The sequence below is a fragment of the Lampetra planeri genome, chromosome 7, assembly GCF_965212315.1.
Source record: "Lampetra planeri chromosome 7, kcLamPlan1.2.h2, whole genome shotgun sequence".
NCBI lineage: Eukaryota > Metazoa > Chordata > Hyperoartia > Petromyzontiformes > Petromyzontidae > Lampetra > Lampetra planeri.
Genome location: NC_136113.1, coordinates 11,423,535 through 11,447,728, shown reverse-complemented (window position 1 = coordinate 11,447,728; position 24,194 = coordinate 11,423,535). Strand labels below are relative to the sequence as shown.

Genomic DNA, 24,194 nt, shown 5'->3' with positions numbered 1-24,194 from the left:
TAGTAGAATTTATTTTATCAACTGGCTCCAGATTTCTACAGCCACTTGCAGGGTTGTCAAATTCCCTGCCACGACATTTTTACGTGGCTTGCACATCTGCCCGGCACGTGAGGCTGTATCATCGAGTGGGTCATCAGTGGAAATCGGCACGACAAAATAACACATTAACACTTTGAGCACTTGCCAAAAATATATATAACATGTTCTGGGCACAACCATGCTGACGTGCGTGGATTGCGGCTTTTTCGACAGAAAAGCACGTCATGTTAATGCTATCAATTACATGCCAGCGCCTGTGCTTGCAGTCACACTGTGACATTCTTACAGTTTTCAGAAAGTGGATTGGGTTTGAACCAGTTAAAAGGGACTGCCTTCACCAAACTGTGTGACACGGGGATAAATTGCACAGCACACAGCATGTGGTCGTGTATGACTGCAAAGGATTATTTTTATGAAATGACACATATGTGAAAAGGATTGTGTGGCCTGTTTTAAGAGTCACAGTCATAGCTTGAGCCAGTCTGTTTCGGTGTACCCAGGGGAGCCTGTATAGTGGCACTGAGTGACATGATGGAATGAGAGTGACTCACTGTCTTTCTGAGAAATTCTAAATATAGACCTTACATTCAATACTGTACTTGAAAAGCACTGTACAAATCAATGACATGCCAAATACTGGAGTATTTTTTTTCCAAAGCTTCATGAGGGTCATCTAAAAATATGAAGACTTTATAAAGGTAACTTAATGTTAATACACACAATTTAATTCGGAAACTATACATTGTTCTGTGAAACCTATTATTGAACACATTTTTTTGGACAAAATTTGATTATTTGCCAGGGTGGACTAATACAGAAAACGATGTAGAATATCAGTGTGAAATTATATCGCAGTTTAAAAATTATCATGAGCCACAATCAATCCACTTCTGGATGAAGGCCTACCCAAGGTGCCTCTGATAAGCACGGTTTGCTACGTAAGGTGCGAAAAAAGTTCAACATGCATACAACAATCAATCCAGCACCTGAACATGAATTGATCTCAACACTCCATCTCTTGGGCAACACATCCTTTCAGACATGCTCCTTGGCTGCCAAAAATAATAATGGCTGCCACATTATTATTCTTGACCACCGTCCATCATCCCTTCTAACGACGGCTCCTGCCCAAGCCAATTTACTTTTCTGAATAGTTTGGATGATGTCATTAACCTACATTTATTCTCATCAAATCTCAATTCCTTCTTGAATCCATCTGTGCACAGCTTTAAGTGTAATGCCCTCAAATGCATTGATTTTCTCCAGGTACTCTGGTTTTCTTCCATATGCCAAACACCATTAATGGCCAAACATCCCAACGCAGAACCCTTCTGACGTTGCTATATAATCCTCCTAACAAAATCCTCCATCATTAAAAAAATATAATGCATAATTTTAAACACAGGTCTTAATCTGCTCCAGAACTGCATGGCTCCCTGTGGGCTCAAGTGAGAGCAAGTGTTTAATGTGCAGTATGCAATGCTGTGCAGTAGTGAACTCCATGACCTCCACAATTCCGTGCTTATTAGCAACCCCAGCTCGTCTCCCTGTCTCCCCAGCACGTGGGTCTTCAGCATAGAGCGGTGAGGTTTCAGAACACCAAGCATCAAATGGAACCAGAAGCACGTTTCCCTGCAGCACAGCAAGGAAGGGGGTTTTGCATCGACCTGCTGATACCCTTTTTTTTGCAGCAGGCTATACAGGTACCGCATTTCTTGGAGGCTCAATCAGAACACATGGCGAGCTGCCAGCCCTTCACTCCACGTCCACTCGATCAATTGCCCCCCCCCTACACAGAGAGTGAGCTGCTCACTCGTTTTGACATTGGCGCTGCCAACTCTCCAATCCATGCCCACTGCTCAGGTAGCTCCTCCCACTACTCACGTAGACATGCCCTTTGCCCTGTTTGATTACTGAAGGGTTTGTCTGTTACCCAATAGCTTCTAGGAGGTAACTGCTTATATGCCAAACTAAAAGCTGGTCATCAGAAAACATAATATATTTCTCATCAGGCCCCAAAGTGTAAAGTGCAGCCTCCAACTCGTATCATCCTCTATATCTATCTGGCCTATGTATGTGCTTTGAAGGATGGACATTGCCCAAAACGTCACGTAAGAAATATATTGTTTTATTTGAATGCCAATGTGTTGGGTTTTTTGCCCTTTGCCCGCAACACGAGTTGAGCATGAGGCCGTTAAATCGGTGACAAAATCCCAATTCTCAAAAGGCTTCGGGACACTGGGACAGCCTTTGTTGAACCACTACTGTGCTGGCCATATCAGGATGATTGGTAGCTTTAGCAAGCTAGCACAATGGGTTATTGCGGACCATGAAGAGAAGTATAGCATTGTCTGCCACATTATGAACGACCAAAAAAGCCATAAGGCATACAGAAAACCGAGTAAAATGTGTAGATCTTGTTTACAAGTCACTCATGTGAGGCATGTATGGAAAATATGGTTACTGTGTACAATGTCATGGAATGGAAAACGTAAATAAATAAACCATTCAAGGTTTTTGGTAAACGATTGGTGGCTGTGTTTTGTGGATTGGCCACATGCAAAGGGATGTAAAATTGCTTGTTATTATAAATGAGAACAATTTGATTACTGTACACAACGATGCGCACCCAAAGATTGCTCCTCTGCATTGCATGATATTATGGTTCAACGCACATCACCAAGGCTAATTTTACTGGATTACAGGAACTTTTGAACACTATAACCACCGAAGGTGAAGGCCAAATCTGCCAAAAGAGAGACTCTCTTATGTTATGGTGGAGAACACAATAAATATCCGGTCCCTGGTCCTACCAATAAACATAATAACTCAACTAGCCTACAAGACATGAACATTGGCCTCAACTTCTACACTTTCTCGAAGGCTAACCCCAACCCTAGCATTAACCCAAAGTCCTTTTCATGTCTAATTCGCTAAGTACTTTTAGTGTTTATCATTACATCCATATTTTATGGTTTATTGAATACTCACGATGTGCTTTCAGGAGTTCTAAGGCTTGTTAGCAATATATTACATTTACCAGACAATTTAGTCCCTTGTGCGAAATGTTTAAAACTCTGCAGAAATACAATTCAAGTAAAGTTCAGCTGCCCAGTATAATAGAGCAAAGATATTTAATGTGGCAATGGTCTTCTGAGAACAAAGGTGCCACGTCCTCAGCAGAAAGATTTTTTAACTCACAATGTAATACATAATCGCAATATACTTCTAACACTGGAAATGCTATGCATTATACTGGTAGGAACCTCCTGGTTCCACCAGCCCACAGGGGATTATTGTGTCCGTCCGTCATGCATCGAAAAATGGGAGGGGTGGGGCTGGGTGGAGAGGGGAGGGGCTGGGTGGGGAGGGAAAGGCTGGGTGGGGAGGGGAGGGTGGGTAGGGGCTGGGTGGGGAGGGTGGGGAGGGGCTGGGTGGGGCTGGGTGGGGGTGGGAGGGGTGGGGCTGGGTGGGGAGGGGCTGGTCACCCCGTGGTGCCCTTATAAAGCTCAACGTTTAACCTACTCACGCCGGCTTGTGCCCACCCTCACAGTCGGGCATATTTGCGGAATACACCACGCCGCCATTGACCCTGGCCATTGACCGAGCAACCCAACGTTCCTACCAGCTCCCTCCGCAGGAATGTGTTTGGGCACAGGTGTGATTGGCAACGTGGTGAGGTAAGACAAGGACCTCGCTGGTTAACACGGCTTTCTCCATCTAGCCCTCCATGTCATTTCATAATAATAATAAAAATTACAAAAAATAGATCACAAATACTGCATACAGTTTATCATCGTGATATGTTATTGATGTTATCTCTATGTGACCGTCCACTGAACATTATGGATGACCAATGGCGGTGAAACAAAATTGTTTTTGGGGGAAGCTGTGAGATCGGGGGGAGTGTGGGTGATGTGGAAGTGTATTCGCGTTGCAAGCCACGAGTATCACACTGCACAAAGTAGACCCAAATTCACAGACAATTCAGTTTCTGAATGTTCCAAAAATTCCACCATGGCATTGCCATAGTTCTTCCCAACTTGATCTATCATGTCAAATCTCACCCAGATCCAGAAGAACGCTGGCGAACAGAGTGGAACAACGTAGATGTCCAGAATAAATACCTCATTCGAGATCCAAACATTGGCCCTCTAAGCTTTGACATTCCTCGAAGACACTAGTGTACCATCAACTGCAGCATAACATCAACAGACCGATGCACACATCTTCTTTATACATGTAAAATTAAAGACCAGCCATATTGCAATTGTGGCCATGCAACCCAAACTATGGACAATATAATAAACCACTGTAATCTGTGCTCCTTCGGAGGAGGAATAGCAACATTATACAAATTCTCTCATGAAGCCCTCTCATTGCTTGCAGACTTCGACATTGGCATTTAGCTCCTGAACATATTGCCATAAGCTAGAATAGAATAGATGCAGCAGCATGCAGTCTCCCCAGCACGTGGGTCTTCAGAATGGACCCCATGATAAGTTGCTGAGGTTTCGCAAAACCACTGGTATTTCTGCCAAAATTAAGCAGAATCATGACCAAGGTAAATGCATGAACTGGACACATAGGGCCTTGCCACTTGCTACAGTGTACATGTCTGTATAGTTAACATGTCAATATCGCCACAGACCTCTTGTCTCCATCGTCTACATGCCAGTATTACATTGCACATCGGGGCTGTGATGCGTCTATGAAATGACAGTACAGCAAGTGTATTTTAGACCTCTCTATGTAGACCTTCGACTTATCCCCTCAGATTTATGAGTGTCTCTGGTCTTCAAGTCTCCTCCCACTTACAAAACATACCAAGAGTTTCGTTACTTATTGAGGCTCTGCTGCATAAACTGAAGGCATATTGCAATGTGTATTTATGTATTTGCCTTTGAACTATTAATATATTTGAAAGACTACTAAGCACTGTGTGCGTTATCACCCATTGGCTGGAAGTACAGGATACTAACAAGGGCTGCTCTCGGAGCTACTGCCCTTTGTCGGCTGTGTTATGTACACTGCCGAATGTGCATATGAATAGAGGTCAGTTGACATGAAAATTACAGGCTTGGGGTGGGGTACGATGACTGGAGTTTGCAAACTGATGCCATAGGTAAAATGAGTAATGTCACATCATGTGGCTCCATTAGGATAATGTTCCTCTTTTCTCTGCAAGGAACTAGATATGTGGCTTTATACCCTTGCACCATCAAATCCATGACAAGCCATTCGCTGTGCTGAATTCAGCAAATCCTACATTATATATGAGACTTTGTTCACTTCAAATCAGCCGTGCCACTCACTCGTACATCACAAAGTGCCTTAAAACAAGGTTATTGAAATGTATGGCATGGCTGTTTCATGAAGTGCTTTATATACATACAAAATATGATAGCTTTCAGATTATTGTCTGCCATCTGTTTCCCACTATTATTGTAAGTGCATGTATTTACATTCACACATGCATCCGCATAGAAGCAAGCTCACTTATATAAGCACAATTTGAAAACAAGAATAAACACACGTGTATAAAAAATACATGTAATTTGCCTTAAGAACATAAGACTTTTGACTTTTAAACTACAGTAATAAGAGTATTCCACTGCAACCATCTGCTTGGGGGCCATCCATTCAGCACGTACGCGTGGAGGGGGGAGGTTAACCCAAATGCGTGCGCGTGCATATGGGGGGTCTACTGACAATGTACGCATAGGAAACGGGGGGGGGGGGGGGTGAAGCCTCGATAACAATTTGTCTACATTGGCCTTCAAATTAGTTAGATAGTTCGGCGGTGGACTATCTGTTTGCTTAAACATGTTAATATTATTAAGCCTTGATCGTGGATTATATATCGGCCGTTCTATAGGATTCGGGGGGGGGGTCAAGCGTCCGTACGCAGGTGGGGGGAGGGGTGTAAAAAGTACGCGTGCGTACAGGGAGGGGGAGAGGTCAAGTTTTGACAGATTTTTGCGTACCTACTCAATGGATGGCCCCTTGTTACATCTCTAAGTACAGGCTCATCCCCTATTCTCTCTCTATTTCCCAACCAGACATAATCTGACCTGTGACCACTATGAAAGTCTAAACTACAAAACTCTCAAGCTAGATTCGAAGCTTTCGTGACTGCAGGAATTACTCCCTGGTTCTTTCGGTAAAGTCACATAGAAATAAATTATGTTAAATAATAATATAATATTATTATAGGTGGAGAGAGAGGGGGGGCAGAGGGGGAGTTGTGTGGAATTCTTGCCCATGAGGGATGGACAAGCTGGACACTGGACTACTGGACAAACGGGCACGGAGCGAGGTGTGGAGTTGCTGCCCATAGCGGCCGGAGGAGAGAGAGAAGACTTATAAACAAGCACGGTAGAAAAAACAAACATAGTAAAGTTGTTGTATTGCATTATATTTCCAAGTCTACTATGTTTGTTTTCTCATTCATTTGTACCTGATGATAGTTGCTTGTGTTGCAATCGAAACGTCGTATTATATTATTATTTTATTTAATTATTTCTACGTGACTTTACCGAAAGAACCAGGGAGTACAAAACTCTGATCATTTCATATGGTGAGTAGAACACATTTGCTGATTACATAGTCCTAAGGATTATGTACATGCAGCCACAGCAGGAGGCTAGCACGGTTGGCGACGTATGGTTCAACATACATACACACAATACCCCTTCAACGTATGCTGAACTGTTTGTCACAATATGTCGTTGATGGAATTATATTGCAGCCTTTCATATTTACAGATACAGCTCTCTGCCTCATCATAATCACCGGTCCTTGTATTTGCATCTCTCATGATCCTGCAATGATATAATCCATTTCACTTCATTTTAGATGTTCATCTCTTTGAATGCGTTCCCTTCTTTAACTGCTGTTTCAAAACTAACCTTGTTCATTGGCCATCCATCATCCCTTATGGCGAGCTGTTTTGCCTAACCCCATTTACTTTAATGAGCAGGCAATGTTATGTCTCCAATTTGTGTTTTTTCCCTGCTATGTGCTGTTCTTTCCATCTCTCATTGTAATTCTGAGCATGCATCTCTCCATCCTTTTTTGACACCTCAGATTTTTCATTTTTCATTGTCAATATCCTGATTTTTAAACATTTTTTTATGAGTCAGGAGGGTACTGCATTGGGTTTTTATTTCAATAAATTTTCAGCCAATTTATGAGTGTTTATACATTGGGGAGGTAACCGGAGCACCCGGAGAAAACCCATGTGTGCAAGCGGGCAACACTATATCACTGTACAGATGGAAACAGATAGCAATTAGTCCACTTGCTGTACTGCCTTCTCATGGCGAACCAGAGTATGGCATCTCAACGCCCACGGGAAGGGAGTTTCAGAATCGTGCGATCCACCAACAATGCTGGATTACAAGCCACGTGCATAGCCACTACTGCTTGGAAAATGTAAACTCATTCACAAAAAGAAATGACATTTGGGCAAAAGGGATCTCGCAAAACGCACACACATGCAAGTGCTCACGTTCTTGATGACGAAGTGAAGCCTCCGTAGGCGATCCTCCAGGCCGCACACCAGGCCAGCCCTCGCCTCATTCAGCCGCTCCAGCCGCAGAGCCAGACTTCGCTTCTCGACATGGATTCGCATGCCATAATACACCATCTTCTTGGCCACCGTCGACTGCATGCACCGTCGGGTGAAAGCAATTCAAACGGAGCACAGCACAGTTGTAACTGGATAAACGCAAAACGTGGCTGTAAAATGCATTGTGCAGCATGCCAGCTGTATCCATGATACAGCATTTTTTGGGTTAGATTGCGTAAATATAAATGCGTCGTTAAACCAGCCACCACCCGACGCAGCCAATTAGTAAGAGATTTGTCACGTAAACAAAACGTGCCAATTAGTTACTGCTTCAGCACACCGGTGTGTGGGAGAGTAAACCCACAACATTTACAATTCGAGTAATGTGATGTTTCGCTGGTGATTACATCCAGCTCCATCAGGCAATTATCCAGAATTGTGAAGAAGTCTTCCTGTTTCGGTCTTAAATAGAGTAAAGGTGATGTCATCACTGTGAACTTATTACGTGCGAAGACCAGAGGGGGGGTTAATGTCGTCACATAAATTTCAATGGATAATGTTAGTCTCGGACCATGCAGTACCTATTATTGGTTGGGTTGTGTCGTGTGGAGGTGGGTTTACGACACATTTATATATGTATGCGATCTCACCCAAAAAAACCTTTATTATGGGTAATATTGATCGCGAAAGCCTGATGCAATATTGCAGCAACAACAAAAAATGTATGGTTTACATAATTTCAAAACAAAATGACAATTGCAGCAGAATATGTCGAGGAAAATTGTGTGGGTTAATGAGAAACTTGGTTCGCATGCTGAAATGTATTGAAGCAAGACTCAAACTCATTCATGAAGGCTTCTTTGTTTATATCGTATTCAAGGAAAATGTGCATTAAATCAAAGTTCAATACCAGATATCCATCAGACAAAATCAACAACAAAAAGAACACATTCCCTCTTGTGCAAGTTCTTAAATGCTTATGAACAGAGGCTTGCTTCAGCAAGGGAAGAATTGAGGAGGACTCAATGTGTGTGGTTCCAGCGAGGTCCTTACCTCAGCCAGGTCCTTGAGGGCCCTGGAGGACACGTCGATGGTATCAAGGCGGCGCAGCTGAGGCAGGTGGTAGAGCAGGTGTGTGGCGTAGTTACAGAGGAGGGAAACGGAGCATGGCGCATACAATGGGTCTTGCAGGGACAGCTCCGTGAGCGCAGGCAAACGGCTCAGCTGCGTCAGCTCCTAATTGCATACCACGGACAGGCACATGGCTACGGTCACTATGGCGGCGTTGCCTGCATTTGCACTTGTGGCTGTGGCGGATCTCATTCATAAACCTCTCGCAAACATTTTCAACCTCTCACTTATCGAAGGTACATTTCCGCTGGAGTAGAAATCTGCTCTTATTCATCCAGTATCTAAAAATGGATCCAAAGAAGACCCTAATAACTGTAGACCATATTCTTTGGGTTTTTCGGTAAAGTCAGGTAGGTAGGGTCAAGAAAAATGAACCTATCTGCGTGACTTTACCGAAAGACCCAAAGAAAATGAATTCCTGCAGTCACGAAAGCTTTTCGTCAAAATTGTAGACCAATCTCTATTCTTTCACCAGTTACTAAAATACTCGAAAAATACTTGAATCACTAATAAACTGCTACCTAAAAACGAACAATCTCCTTCACAGTAAACAGTCTGCTTTTCGAGAGGATTACTTCGCCACCACAGCAATGGTGGATGTATGAAATGTTCTCTTCAGTAACCTGGATAAAGATCACTACTGCTGTGCACTATTCCTCGACTAAAAGCCAGTGATACTGTTGACCATGATATTCTACTCACAAGACTTGGTCATCTAACATTTTCAGACAGTACAATAAAATGGTTAAAGACCGTTCTCAAAAGGTACTTCGTGATCAAATTTTATCCATGAATATTAAAATAAGAAAGGGAGTTCCACAAGGTTCTGTGCTGAGTACAATTCTGTTCTCATTATATTTAAACAATCTTGGACTAAACTTAAATCACTTAGAACTAAATATATTTGCTGATGACATTGTTTTGCTAGTATCAGGTAAATCTCTAAACGGCGTCAAACATAATCTCAAACACGATTTTGATTTCATTCAACATCAATTTACATTACTAAAATGTATCCTAAAAAACAAGATCATGGTCTTTTCCTCATTCTCTTCACCTATTACTGATATCATAAACAACTGCATTTAACACACGAAGTGCTTCACATACTTGGGTTTACTAATTGATTGGAAACTTACATTCCAACCCCATGTTGATCACATCTTGAAATTTTTTTAAATATAAAAACTGATTTTTTTTATAGAACCAAAATTGTTTTCCCATTCTATTACGCCTACACATTGTTGAAGTTATCCTTCTACCAGTTTGACTACGGTGATGCTTCTTACATATCAGCTCCTAATGAATCACTATAAACAGACTAAAACCGCTTTATCATTCTCCTCTTCGATTGCACTGGATGTGCCAAACAGGACCCACCGTTGAGACCTCTACTTAAATTCCAATCTATCACTTGATGCAAGTAAAACATTGGGCCCTGGTCATCCATAAAACCCTTATTGGAAAATCTGCGCTATACTTTGTGAATTAATTAACCCCATTGTCAAATCCAAGAAACCTAAGGCGTCGTTCTAATTGCCTTTTAACTATCCCAAGAACAAGAATTGGAATAGGTGAGAAAGCCGTTGCCATTGCAGCACCAACGTTTTGAAACAACAACCTTGTTTCCTCATTAACATCATAAATCTTCCTTAAAAAAATATTTTGAAGCAAAAGATTAGTGCTGGATACAGCCACATTTGCGATTGTGATTTGTAAATGTTATCCTTAACAATGTTCTGAGAGTAAAAATTTTACGTACAATTTTTTATTGAGGGACTGTGTGTTGTCTTGTTGTGGTCTGAGACTATTTTGTTTTGTTTTACTGCCTTACCGAAACTTGGGAATTGAAAATGTAATGAAGTTTTATTTATTTATTTATAAAAGGGGCACCCCTTTGGTGAGATGTTATCTTCCTCGCCTGGTACACAGGAGGTCAGGGGTTCGATCCCGACTTTGATGCCTGTATAATTGGAGTTTGCATGTTTTCCCCGTGGTCACGTGGATTTTTTTTATCCAGGTCCTCCGGTTTTTCCCTCCACATTTAGAAACATGCATTGAGATTATTTTGGTGCTATAAATGTCCAAATGATAGGCCACTTTGTTGAGCTATCATTTGTGACCAGGTCGCTTCTGAAAAACAAGTTAATACCTCAGTGGGCTTTGCTTGGTTAGATGGGGATGGTTTAGTTTAATTTGTATATGTTTGGCTGATGTGTTTACGTTCTTACCCCCCTCCCCCCCTACTGGACATCTGTGAAAAAGAGCTGTATAGCTCATCGGATTCCTCCAGTATAATTATATATTCAGGTTATGATTGTGAACTGATGCCAAAATTATTTACAGCTGCAAAATTTGTAAATTAAATGTAAGTGTTTAAATTTTTTAAATAGCGTGCAGCAGTCCTGAGCCACTGGTAGAATTCTACATTCCAAAGGTTGGCTCGAGTTACTTCATAAGACAACCACTTTGTAGATTCCACTAAGTAGTACTAATTTGATTAATTCTGGAGGGACGTTGGGCCAAGTTAACTTCTGACTAGAATTTGAACTTAAAGCCTTCTGATTGTAAGTTGAGCACTCTATCCACAGCGCCACCCTCCCAGATCTGGATGTGTTATGCAATGACAGACATTGAAAGCAATGCAGCATGGTGCTTCGACACCATATTCCATGAACCTGGGTTTATATCTCCAAAAAGGCACATGGGTTACAACATCCCATGTAAATTTAATGTGATGGTCTCATTAATGGAGTAATGTTCAGGAGTATAATAATTTTATGTTCAACTCTGGAGTACACTAAACTCTGCTTCAATGGTACAAACTCCACAGTTGGGACACAGTAATGCACTCCCTTTCCTCTGCAGCTAAAATTGCATGTTGCCTCCATTGGGACTGGTAAGAGATGCTCATCGGCTTAGTCACTGGTAGCACTGTATCTGATCAGCTGTTAGTTTCTGATATATATGGAGGCTCCAATGATACGGAGGTTCTGTTGTATAAAACAAATAGAAGAATGGCAAATAATGAAAAAGATCAAGCCAAACACTGTATACATATATGGTACTGCACTGTACATAAAACAAACAATGGCCACTTTATCTTTATCATGACAACAGATATTCCCACTCTGCTTCACCGGCGCACACATTGCCTGCAAAAAAGGTCATCTTGACCTGTCCGTTTCACTGGGCAAGAAGGAGCTGTGTGTCGAGTGCGTGCCCTTATGAAATAATGGGTGGCTGACAGCACAAGTAGGCCAACCCAGATTGCTTGGTTTACCTGTCATCCAAATAAATCACAGGGTAAATTTGGTAACAATATGAGAGCAGACAAGGCACACAATATATCGTAGTTAAAATCAGTAGCACATACAACCATTTAGAATGTAAACTGTAAAGAGAACTGCAATCGTATATAGGAGGTGCACCATTTGAGAAAACATGCCCTCTTCAAAACACCCATAGTGAGACAGCGAAATGCATTCTACTCTATCAATAAAGCAATGTTTAATGGTTCTAACATGACGCAAGATGAAAATATAAGTGATTCTAGCGTCTTTGGTGGCTATTTAATTATTCAGTGCGTAACTAAGGGTATGAGACAAACCTATTTCATGCCATTAGTGAAATTAGTAACCAGAACGGGCTGTGTAAACACTGTTGTGAAATCTGTGGCAATCCGTATTTTCAGTCCGCCCGCAATAACGGAGCTCTCTCATCGGTGTCAACGCGTCAGCCTTCCCTGAAAAGCACGGCAGCTGCTGCGCATGATGCCAGGCGCCAAAATACAAACCAGCACAGGTGTCATCAGTCAAAGTGGATCAATTCAATCTCTCTTTCAATTAGAGAAACTGCTATTGAGGAGTGACACCAGTTTTGAATCATGAATTATTACAATCAACACTATTGGAAGAGTTAAAAGTGTCTTCAAGCTCAAGAAAGCATCAGCTGATGTTCAATTCTGCTGACAGTCCTAATCTAGTGGTGAAAATTCCTAATTTGTATGGTAAGGTCACTTTCTCAACATATTCTTGCTTAACACGTAGGCTATCGCGACCAATATTATTCATAATAAAGGTTTTTGGTTTATATCGCATAAGTATAAATGTATGTGTCGTAACCCTCCACCACCCTATTTAAGAGTACGTTTAACACTATTGTTGTATTTATATATGTTGAACTCCTTTCACACTATACATAGCCAACCGTGCTCATCGGATATGCGGGGGGAAGGACAACAAACCAAACACAAAAAACTGTTCTAAAGAAATGCATTTTCAATTATTGAGGTTAAAGTTAAGAAATAAGGGACTTTGGGCCATTCAATTTTCTCCCACATTCAAAAATAGTGAGAAATTGGCCGAACACCCAAATCAGGATCCTCCTAAGCAGGAGCCTTGAGCATCCGTTAAACATTATACTTGTGCTATTTATTCAGCTTCATGACGCTTTGTCAATCCACGGATGGAATGGCCTCCCACACTGTGTTGGTTGTTGGAGGTGTTCGACCGTACTTCTGTGTGGGCTAGCGAAGGGAAGGCCCAGGACTGGTTCAGATATCACTTGCCACGAACATTAGCTGTGACCTGGAATCGAACTCAGGTCTCCGGCTTCATGGCACTGTGCATTCACCACTGCACCACCAATCCACCCATTATTTTATTTATGGATGCTAATTCTGACCTAATTTCCCTGCTCGAATCCATGTTTCATGTTTCAGTTATCCTGTCTTTACTGTGTTATTTATCACACCATTAGTATGTACCATTTCGCCTTGTCCTGGCTCAGAAAAATCACCCAGTAGTACCCATGTATTTGGACACTTCATAATATATAATTGATTTGCATTGTGTTTGTTGCCAAGAGTCTAAGAAGGTTGTTTTATATAAATAAATCACCCCAATATTTCATGAGAATAATAAAATAATTGACAGCCAGTCGAAAGCTAATTTAAACATATTTTCCACTTGCCAACGATATAAGTTGCCTTGCATATATATTCAGATGCACAACTCTCCGTTGTGGTTCTGTGTGTGTCTCCAAGGGCTGCTGTGCATGAATACTGCACTGACTGATATTTTTGTCCAATCATATCCCGCCTGCCTTATATTTCTTTTAAATTTACAAGTAAAAATCCAGGTCACAGACAACATCATCGCCAGGAGTACAGTGCTCTGCCAAGCTAAGCTTCAAAGAGAAGCCACTACTGTACAGCCATAAAATATTATTAAAGAGTCTCCCCCTTGCTCGCAGAAGTCATACATCCAGCCCATCTTGCCATTTTGCTCAGGTGCTATGGATGAACACTGAGAATGTTGCCAATATTAAACGTTTATTCAGAAAGGCTATTTGTATGTAGTACTTGCAAATATGTTCTGCAAGGAAGTGTTGTTATAATTCGAATTTTCACCATTGATTTATTTTCTTGATTACCCAGAGAAAAAATTAGACTCAAGCCTATTTTTCAGGAGGGTCCTGATAAGTTTTCACATTTAGGCTCATGCTTACACGTGTTTCCCAATTAATTAATTTGCGAGTAATTTTTCAAATTTGGTCCATGACACCAGCACACAATGGCCTACTCTTCTTTGATATTACATCATGGGATCTTTAACGTCCACTCTGAAGCAAACGGAGTGTATTTTATAGTTGATATACTCACAGTATTAACCAGGGTGACCTGCCGATTTCAAACCACGAACCTCTGCAACAAGCAGTGAATGCTCTATCACTGTGCCATGTTCCCAATGATTACATAATTTTACATCAAATACTGACTGTTATTTATTATAGAGAGACTAATATGACAATAGTCTCCTGCAAGAGACTTGGGATAAAATATGAGGGAGGAACATTTTACAATACAAATTGTGGTTGTGTGATACACTAACTATAATTGCTGAATGCTCATTGCACACTGTGATACCTTGAAACTTGAGATTTTATTTCCAGACAGATTCAGTCTTTCCAGCTCAAGGTTTGAATCCAGTGAGTGCCCTTTGGAAACAAAAGAAATTGATTTTACACCAGTTTCTCTTCATCAGCAAACACCTCTATTCAATACAATGCACTACAACCAGTAGCATAAAAATTACATCGCCTGTTATTTTGTGATGAAACAAATAATACTGGCTGCAATATGGATTTATGGGTGGCCTTTACTGAATTCAATGAGCCAGAATATAGCTCATCATATTGAATTCGAACAATGTAATATGTTTCATATCTTCTTTACAAATATATCTATAAAATATACTTAGGAGTTGGTTCAGCAAGTCAACACAATTATATATAAACTTACCAATGAATTCAATTTGATTATCTGCAAGATTTAATTCCTTCAAATGCTGCAGGCAATGAAGATTCTGAAAAACACATGTTTTAAATATTAGTTTTAGAATTCACAATTACTGCTTTACTGTACATAAATATTCTGGATCTGTTCTTTGACACAATGCAATGATACACTGCTGCGAGAGGTCTGAATGAATGTCTTCATCTCGTGACGTCACACTGATAGTTCCATTGAAATACAACTACGACAATAAAGCAAAAACAAAGTACGCCTCAAAGCCCCCTTCTAAAGGGATCTCACGTATTCAAAGTATAAGTGGCCCAGGGACGTGTGTTTTCCACATGAGAATTAAGCCAACATGCTGAGGCTCCCACCTCGATGGCAGCAATGCAGTTGTTGTTGAGCCACAGCACCTCCAGGAGTGGCAGTGACTCCAGGCCCTCGATGCGGGCAATGTTATTGCTGTACAGGTAGAGCTTGCGCAGCTCTCGGCATGGTTCCAAGCCTTTTATCACCTGGGGGGAAACGAGTGAATAGATTCTACATAATAATAGCCTTCCACCTGTTTGTTTTCATGACGAGGTGTCACAACAAATAAGGTCTGGAACGGTAATAATGTCTGTCTCAAAGCGGAGCTAATCAACCGGGGATGTGTCATCGCAGGTTAGTTGTGCTAAGTGAGGAAAATATAGAAATGTAAATGGAGTCTGCAATGGCTAGCTGAGCTGTGGGAGTTACTGGCCCTGCTCTTTATATTTACCATACTTCACATCCACTATACATTATGCAGGAATGTAATCTATAAATATTACACAAAGCACCATCATTGTTCATTGTACAATTCCTACCAGTGATATTTACGGGCTTATAGCAAGGCCGCATGAGACAGGGAACTCTCTTACAGAAGTTTACAGGAAAGACCGAAGTACAGTGTTATGAGTTGGAAGATTGCAGTGATGGGCATCTGAGCCAATTTGGTCAAATTTTAATATAGATATGATGACTGGACATGACTTTATAACAAAAATAATCTATTCAAAGCATCTTCCTGCTGAAACGAGTAAATTCCACATTCCCGTGGTGGAGGTCTGGAAGAGCGCTGTTAACAACCCATGAAGCCACTCATTGCAAAAAGGATGATAGGATGAGTTGACCTCTGAGATTTTAACTCACTCCATTTTGATGATCAGTCAAGTGCTCCATCTGCAGCACCATCCTAACAAATATTTATCAGGATGTCGTGTTTGCATCACACACCGCAAGTTATTGCATACATGTCCATGCCAAGACAGGAATTCTGGTATTTTATGTTACTGACTTAGATGGGTAACCACCATTAATAATAGATTGTTACAGGCTAAGGCGCTACACCGTGAGCTTCAAAACACAATTAATTGTTGTACTGTAAATATATGGTCACATGTCTATGCATTCTGCCTTCACCAACCCGGTGAAGTTTAGTCAAATAAGCCATGGTGTGGGCAGGCCCCCATCTGGCAGTATATTGACCTTAGGGCTGTCCATGTACAGAATAGTGCTTGATATGCACAATGCGGTGCCTTGCTGCCGTGGTTTTAGGGGGGGGGGGGGGGTCTCACTGTGACGTGCGACTCGGCGATCCAGAGCTCCCGCAGCAGCCGGCAGCCATGCAGACCCTCGATGTCCCGCACGTCCTGGTTGACCAGCGTGAGCACTGTCAGGTTTGGGAAGTTGGAGAGCCCCACCATGCGTGGGTATCCCGAGAAAAATATCTCGAGCCGTTCCACGCCAGGCCCCTCCTGTGCCAGCCGCTCATACGGCACACCGTTGCAAGCGCACTGCCACGGGGGGTGAGGGGTGGCCAAGGGGACAGCACGCAGGACAACAGCATGCAAGGGATTTCATTAAAATGCTTGGGACCAGACTGCACCATGTACTTCTGATTAGCCTACCAATAAAACAGTGTTAAACCGATGTTCATGAAACCATTTGACCACATACCCTTTTTCAAAAGTAACAATACCACTTTAACATGTTTAAGGAAAACAGTTTACACAATGTTTGCTGAGAAAATCAGTAAGCAGTAAAATGGTTTAAAAATCAGCTGCCTGGCAAGTATGAACCATGTCCAATAAGGGAAGGCATTTATACAGTTGTTTCAGAATGGTTATGAAAATTGAGTATTACATGCAATTATGAATCATTAAACCACAGGTTCACCAAATCCTGTCTTCCTGATAGAATGAGCAATGGGGCAAACACATGCCTGCTGGCGGCTCTGAGTCAGTGGGAGAAAGTCTAATTCGTATGGTAGGGTAATCTTCTTCATGAGGACTACTTGGACACAAAGTGGCATTTAGGTACTCATTTTATCAACACCAGAGATATTTTAGGCGTGTGATTCAAGTACATTAACCACAGGGCTAAATGACCAGATCATAATGAGGCCACAAAAAAACAACACCGCAAAACCTTTTATGACAGCGACAGTTCTTTAATATGAAATGTAACTCATTGTACAGCCCCAATATAAAACAATACCATAGCTCCAGTTGAGAACATTCTGTTTCTATGTCAAGCTTATTATTCTCATCAATGTCAGTCACTGAAAAAAGTGTTGATTGAGTCTATTCTTGAATTTAGTTAAAATGGGTTAACATATTACTTTTTATAGTTCTAAGAATGTCTGTTTTATCATAGAAATTTTTTTATTTTTCATGAGATATTTAGTAATAGAGAATATATTATTACAAACATTGACCTTCATCAACAACTGCTTGATAAACATGAGAGTGGTTTCATTCAGAGTTTAATAATTCACAATTAGCACGGGAATTGAAGAGCAAGACTTTTTTTTTATATCATGCAATCAATATCCTTTAATTTACCAGATGAGAGTCTGAGATTCAGCATAATTTTTCCAAGGCAGATAGGAAAAACTATAGAAAAACTATATCAGTCGCTATTCTTTTTTATTACTGTATCTGCATTTTCTTCAAATTGAATCATTTTCAATGACATTGCAGCTGTCACGATGACAACACCTCACTCAAGCTCAAACAAATGTTTAATAGTACCGTACTTGATTGGCAACCATGAGCCAGCACTTACAAAAAAAGTTATAATCTCTTTTAGGAGCCTGCCATTCAAAATAACAAACACTTTTGATTTTACATGTTATGCATTTTAGCATTTCCATCGGGTATGATGGGCTTAATATATAAAATGTAGTGTTGGAAGAAACCTACAGTCTACTTTGCAGCAACACTGCAATCCTTATAATCACAGCATTATATTAAAGTAAGTTCGTTCATTCGTTTCTCAATCCGCTTGTACTGGTGAGTCAGTAATATTAAAAAGCAAAGGATCAATATACATGAAAGAGAAACATACAATCATCCGCAATGTTTTTCTTTGTCAGGATGTATTGATTCCTGGAGTTTATCAACTTCTAAAGTACACTCAAGCTGCAAGTAAAAGTGGAATTCCTTATTCTGTTTACACACTTTTAAGACCCGCTGTGCTCTCAAGCTGAATTTTATGGTCCACACTCTATCAAGTAGCTGTTCCCCTCACTCTCATGGAAGGCAATCGAGCAGCCAATGCCCATGCAACCTGCTGGAGTTTGCTAGTTTTCAAAGCCAATGAAATAAAGTATTCTGCAAAAGCAATATCTCACTGATTTTCTCTGTGTCCAGGTTTTCCACCATTAATCAATTTCCATTAGCAGAGTAAAGCGCATTTCCATGTTCCTAAGATATGATTCTTATGCATATAGAAAGTAGCTTAAAAATAGAATACATTACCAGCTCCCTGATGGTGTCTTCCATTGCAGCGTAGTTCTGGATATCTGCTCACACGTGTGCTTGAGCTTCAGTAAAGCACATGGATGCAACAGCCGACAATTCAATTCCTCTATTCAACAGATAGCACGGACATCTGAGGAAAAAAATGTGGGGGAAATGTTGTAAGTACAGTACGGCCTCAATTGTACATAGGCTTCCTTTGCTTTGGTTAAGTGCATTGTTTCACGAGACACAACACTGATGCTAAAAACGACTTGTTCCGCATCAGCCTTAAAATAATACGTATTTAACACACGCAAAACGAATCGGTCTTACGGTTCAGGCGTTCCATGATAACACCATGACATCTACGATAGACTCCGCTACCCCTGACGCAATTACCTGCCTCAACCACCTCGATGTAAAATGATTGCCCTTGCTAGGCATCAACATTAGCCACACGAATTAAGAAGAATAAGAAGAGAGACACCCACGCATTGACGCTTTGTAACGCACTGGGGGTGACCTTTAGCGAAGTCACTAGAGCACTGTCAATCAGGAACTCAGTATCCTATTAATTAATAACGCTCGACGGTAACTTTGAAGTATTTTTTCTAAATCTCCCACGAAGCTGTAAACTCCTGCCCTTCCGTTAGCAATCAATGCATTCTCGTGATTGTAAGATGCACTCTTCCCTGCACTGTAGCGCAAACGTTTCACGTTCAAGTTAATTTATTAGGTAGAGCCCTGTGAGCCATTCGGCTCTTGAATCGGGTGCAACCGCTACAAACAAAAAACAAAATCATGAACAAGAAAACATATTAAAGTGACTATGTCACTAGGTGCAAACAGAAAATCCAAGAAAAGACAGCAAAATATTGCAGAAAAGCACCGTACAACCACGCTGTGTGCACAAATCCCAGTGGAATGCAATTCAAACAACAACAACAACTTAGATTAATACTCTTAGGTTGTTTTCGGTAAAGTCACGTAAAAAAACATAATAGAAATAATAATAGAAACACAATTTATAATAATTTTATTTATATATTTTTTTTATAATATTATAATATAAATAATAATAGAAATAACATTTATAATAAAATGTATAATAATTTTATTTCCATTATTATTTCTATTATTATTATTTTTATTATTCATTTTTACCTACGTGACTTTACCGAAAAAAAACCTAAGCGTATGAATCCTTGCAGTCACGAAAGCTTCAAATCTAGAACTTAGATCAAGGCCCTCAGTCTCACTCCGTACTATAACAACACAAACATGGCCAAACCAAAAAACTTTTCGAAATCACCCAAATAAAGCCATGAAAGCAATGAAACAGTGATCATAGGAACTGTGACGGGACTTTCACAATAAACAACATAAATAACGTAAACAACATAAACAACATTTACCACCAAAACCCTGCAGCCATAGCTGGCTGCGTGAGTAGCGGCCGCTTCTCGCGTTCATAGCCGTCCTCTCGGGAGACGCATTCCGCCGAGGACTCTTTCGTAATCATCCACGCGTTGTTAAACAGCAACATACGTCAACAATAACAACAACAACAACAACAATAATCGAGGTGTTTACTTTGAATCGAGTGGTCGCCCACGCCGCGGTGGGCAACGGCGTCCTCGGTAACCAGGGCGCCATGTTGGTTGCTATGGACGACGTCATTCTGGGCGTCCTCCCCGGTTGCTATGGCAGCCGTGGCCTCCATCGGAGTTACCGTCTCGGCGTCACGTGCACAGGTGACGATGACGCGGATGTGATTGTGGGTCGTGACGGCAACGCTGTTTATCCCTTTGTGACGTCATTGCTAGTTACATTTGATTGCGGCGTGAAGCCTGAAATGGAAAACAAACATATATCAAAGGCGACGTTTCGGGCAATGGCCCTTGTTGATTTATACAGGCGCTATAAAGAAGGGCTATTGACTGAAACGTCGCCTATTATCGATGTTTTTTTGTTACGGCCGAAGAGTGTTATTTATAAATGTGTTGCGTTTTTGTTGTTAATTACTCATGCACCACTGCCAATGCAGTAGCAGCAGCACCAAATAGTTTGTTTATGGTGGGGAAAGGGGCATTTAGAGTCTTGAGTGTCACTTCAGTTGCATTGATTCGCAGTGCAATGGATAAAATAGAAAACTAACTGACAATACGTGTATGAAAGCATGGAGAGGTGCATACCCATGGATTAGAGAACATGCACAGTTCTGGGGCATAATTTTGACTGATTAAAACATTATTTGGCTCAGGCAGTACACGTGGCTTGGAGGGGTGATAGCCAATGGTGGAGGAGAAGAAAGGAGTGACAGCCAAAGGTGGAAAAACAAACCCAAGATGATGTCATCCCAGGAGATGGAGCGATTAAATCAGCTCGTGTGCGAGATGGATTGTTTCATTTCAAGCCTGTCAGAGTTGGCGACAGTTGGGGGAGGACTTCATCCAGCTGTAGGTATACCATGACTGGTGATGACGTTATAACCTATTAAACGTTTGGCATAGCCAACCATGTTGTGAACAAACAATGCTGTCTGATTGATTGAGATGACACGTTTTACAATATTGCTGGGGAGCTTGAGGCAACCAGCAGCAAGGTCAATTTTAATTACAGTTCTTCTCCACGAGAGCAACGCCGTAACTATGATGGCTATTTTTATCGTAAAATGGGTCAATTTGACCTCTAAGCAGGCAATTTTATAAATTTTTACACCTGCAAATGGTGCTTCAGTCCGTGTATTACCTTCCCATATATTTCATACTGCATTTTAAATATGAAATACCATTCGCATATACTATCCAATAAATGTAAACTGCATTTAAAATTTGTTTTTTTCTTCTTCCTGAAATTGAAAGTTGTGTTTGCATTCTTGCCTTTACCACAGTAATGGGAACTTTCCACCACTGGCTCTGGGCTGACAACAGAAAAAAAAAACTGTCCCATTGCTCATTTGAGCAGTGATATAACGATTGAGATTGTTGGTTATTCTTCATTGGCACCTCAGTCTACTCATCAGATTGTATTTTACCTGGCAGCCAACAGGTGATTGAGCGTGCCTTGGTTTATTGTGCTGATGTGATTCTACTCTAGCCTGGGTTGTGTGTATATGGGCAGCAATTTCTGTAAATTCCTTTAAAACAGACGTCCTCATCCTTCAACACCAGTGTATCAGTTTTTCAAGTCTGCCAAATAGTCCCACTTTTTCAAGTTTATGATATGTACTGGCGCAATTGTTAATTGTTACTTTGAACACTAAGAAAGCCGGACGGTTTGAGGTTCTGGGTGTGTTGTGACTGGGGTTGATTAATGCCAACGTTCACCTGGTTTCCTCCCATCGCCAGCAACCTATAAACTAAACTAAAACTAATTTGTATTTTAACAGTTAAGGCCCACTGAACTATATAGCTCTTTATCAAAAGCAAATCATAGCTCAACGAAGTGGCGTATGATGTGGAAATTTATAGTAGCCAAATAGTCGAAACGCATTTTTCTAAATGTGAAGGGAAAACTAGAGGACCTGGATAAAAAAAATCCACGCAACCACGGGGAGAACATGCAAACTCCAAATATACAGACGTCAGGATTGGGGTCGAACCCCTGACCTCATGTATACCAGGCAAAGTAGTTAACATCTTGTCACCCAGCACTCTCTCTCTCTCTTCCTCATCAATCATTTCCAGTGGTAACAGACTTTGGTGGCACTTAGACTATAAAATCAAGACTTGGCTTGTTTGGTGACACTCGTGCAATGGTGATATACTGCATGGTGTGAGAATGAATTGTAAACACAACTGCCGGTTCATGCCAGGTCACACATGGGTCATGCACATAGATTTTATATACTGTATGTAATGTAGAACAATAACTCATACACGTGTAAATAAGCAGAGCTGGTTCTGTGCACCGCCAGGCTTGCGAGGAAAAATACAATTTGGTTTCATATCTACCAATGTTCATGATCCAATCTGCAGTTTGTACGACTCGCATTCAAAATGTCGTGAGTTCAAATCTGAGTCGGTAATTGACTTTAGCCCAATGTCACACATAATTTATCATGTTTATCCCTTTAGCAATTAATTTCTGAATAGGCACATAGATATTTGTAACATCATACCTACAGTAGTGTTATACTATTGAGGGCAAGTTCGCGAATGTGAAATCTGGACTATGGCATTAATGGCAATGTAATGGCTCACACTCGTATACAGAGCTAAAGTGTCCCTAAAAGGTACAGTATTTCTATTGCTTCGAATCACTGAGCACAGTTTCCATGCTTCATGTGTATTCAGCCCGTGGCATTTAAAGTATTCCTCAGTGGCCAGCTGGTATGCGTGCTATTAAAAATAAAGTACGGTCAGAAATTATTGCTCATGTTAAAAAAACGTAATAAGGGCAGGCCTGTGTTGTGCGCTAAACTATTTGATATGCTGTTGTAGCTTTTTACGTGCCATTACTCGTCGTAACTTTTCGACTGGCAGTTGTAAATATATTGTACGTGTGTTTGCATTTTTTGTATACACATGAAGGGCAAAGGTCGCCAGGCCTTTTGTTTGACAGCCACGCTGGGGCAGGCACCGTTTGCAATCCTCTTCAACAACAGCCATTTTTGGTTAAGAATGCTGTTTTAAAAAAAGAAGCCATATGGTGTGTAAGTGGAAGATCGTTACCGGTATTAAGTGTCCATTTTGGTGAACATTCAAAAATTTGAGACCATGAAAGGATTGCCTAGTGTCATTATAAATGAGTTGTCTATGCCATTGCTTTGTTGCTTATACTTTTGAGTATACGAGAGGGTGAGGTAGAAATGTAAAAATATATATTTACACTGTCCCGCAATCAAATCAGAGTCATAAGCCACAGTATCAATCTGATGCAACGTGAAATGTGGTGGTCCTTTTTCCCATTGCGGCCCTAAGCCCGCGGTAAAAATTCCACATTCCTATGGCGGGGGGGGGGGTAAGCAGAAAGGGAGTTGAGTAACGTGAATAATGTACAGCATATACTGCATGCATTGGTACTGGTTATATCCCATTTGTACTACTGGCATCCATCCAGTCACAGGGGAATATTGTGTGTGCCAAAGCAATGAGCCAGCTCTACTGAGGCCGTGTGCCTGAATCACGATCGCTTCTCAAACATAAAGCCAACTGTTATTTTATTTAGTCAGTTTGATGGCTTCCGTTTGGTCATCAAGATTATTTAGGTACATAACGCATCCTTCAAATATGTTTAGCACTCAGTTTGGTTCAGCCCATACACAATATTTATACAGTATTCAGCTCAGCTATACATAAAACGACCTATCTGTAAGCACAGCTGAAATTAGCACTGCAAAGTGCAATATAGACCCTTAAAGAATGTGGGAGATTTGTGGTTT

General features: G+C 41.0%; 1 protein-coding gene across 1 annotated transcript in view; it reads right to left on the bottom strand.

Moving 5' to 3' along the window:
* The window catches only part of LRRC9 (leucine rich repeat containing 9), a 60,188-nt gene extending 39,708 nt beyond the window's left edge, over positions 1-20,480 (bottom strand). The window contains exons 1-8 of the mRNA XM_078596350.1: positions 20,402-20,480; positions 18,827-18,959; positions 16,640-16,858; positions 15,416-15,556; positions 15,048-15,111; positions 14,673-14,743; positions 8,666-8,848; positions 7,553-7,708 (exon numbers count right to left, since the gene is read on the bottom strand). Of these exons, the coding sequence (XP_078452476.1) occupies positions 7,553-7,708; positions 8,666-8,848; positions 14,673-14,743; positions 15,048-15,111; positions 15,416-15,556; positions 16,640-16,858; positions 18,827-18,850 (858 nt within the window). The 5' untranslated portion in view covers positions 18,851-18,959; positions 20,402-20,480. The remainder of the gene's footprint in view (positions 1-7,552; positions 7,709-8,665; positions 8,849-14,672; positions 14,744-15,047; positions 15,112-15,415; positions 15,557-16,639; positions 16,859-18,826; positions 18,960-20,401) is intronic.
* Between the last annotated feature and the right edge of the window lie 3,714 nt (positions 20,481-24,194).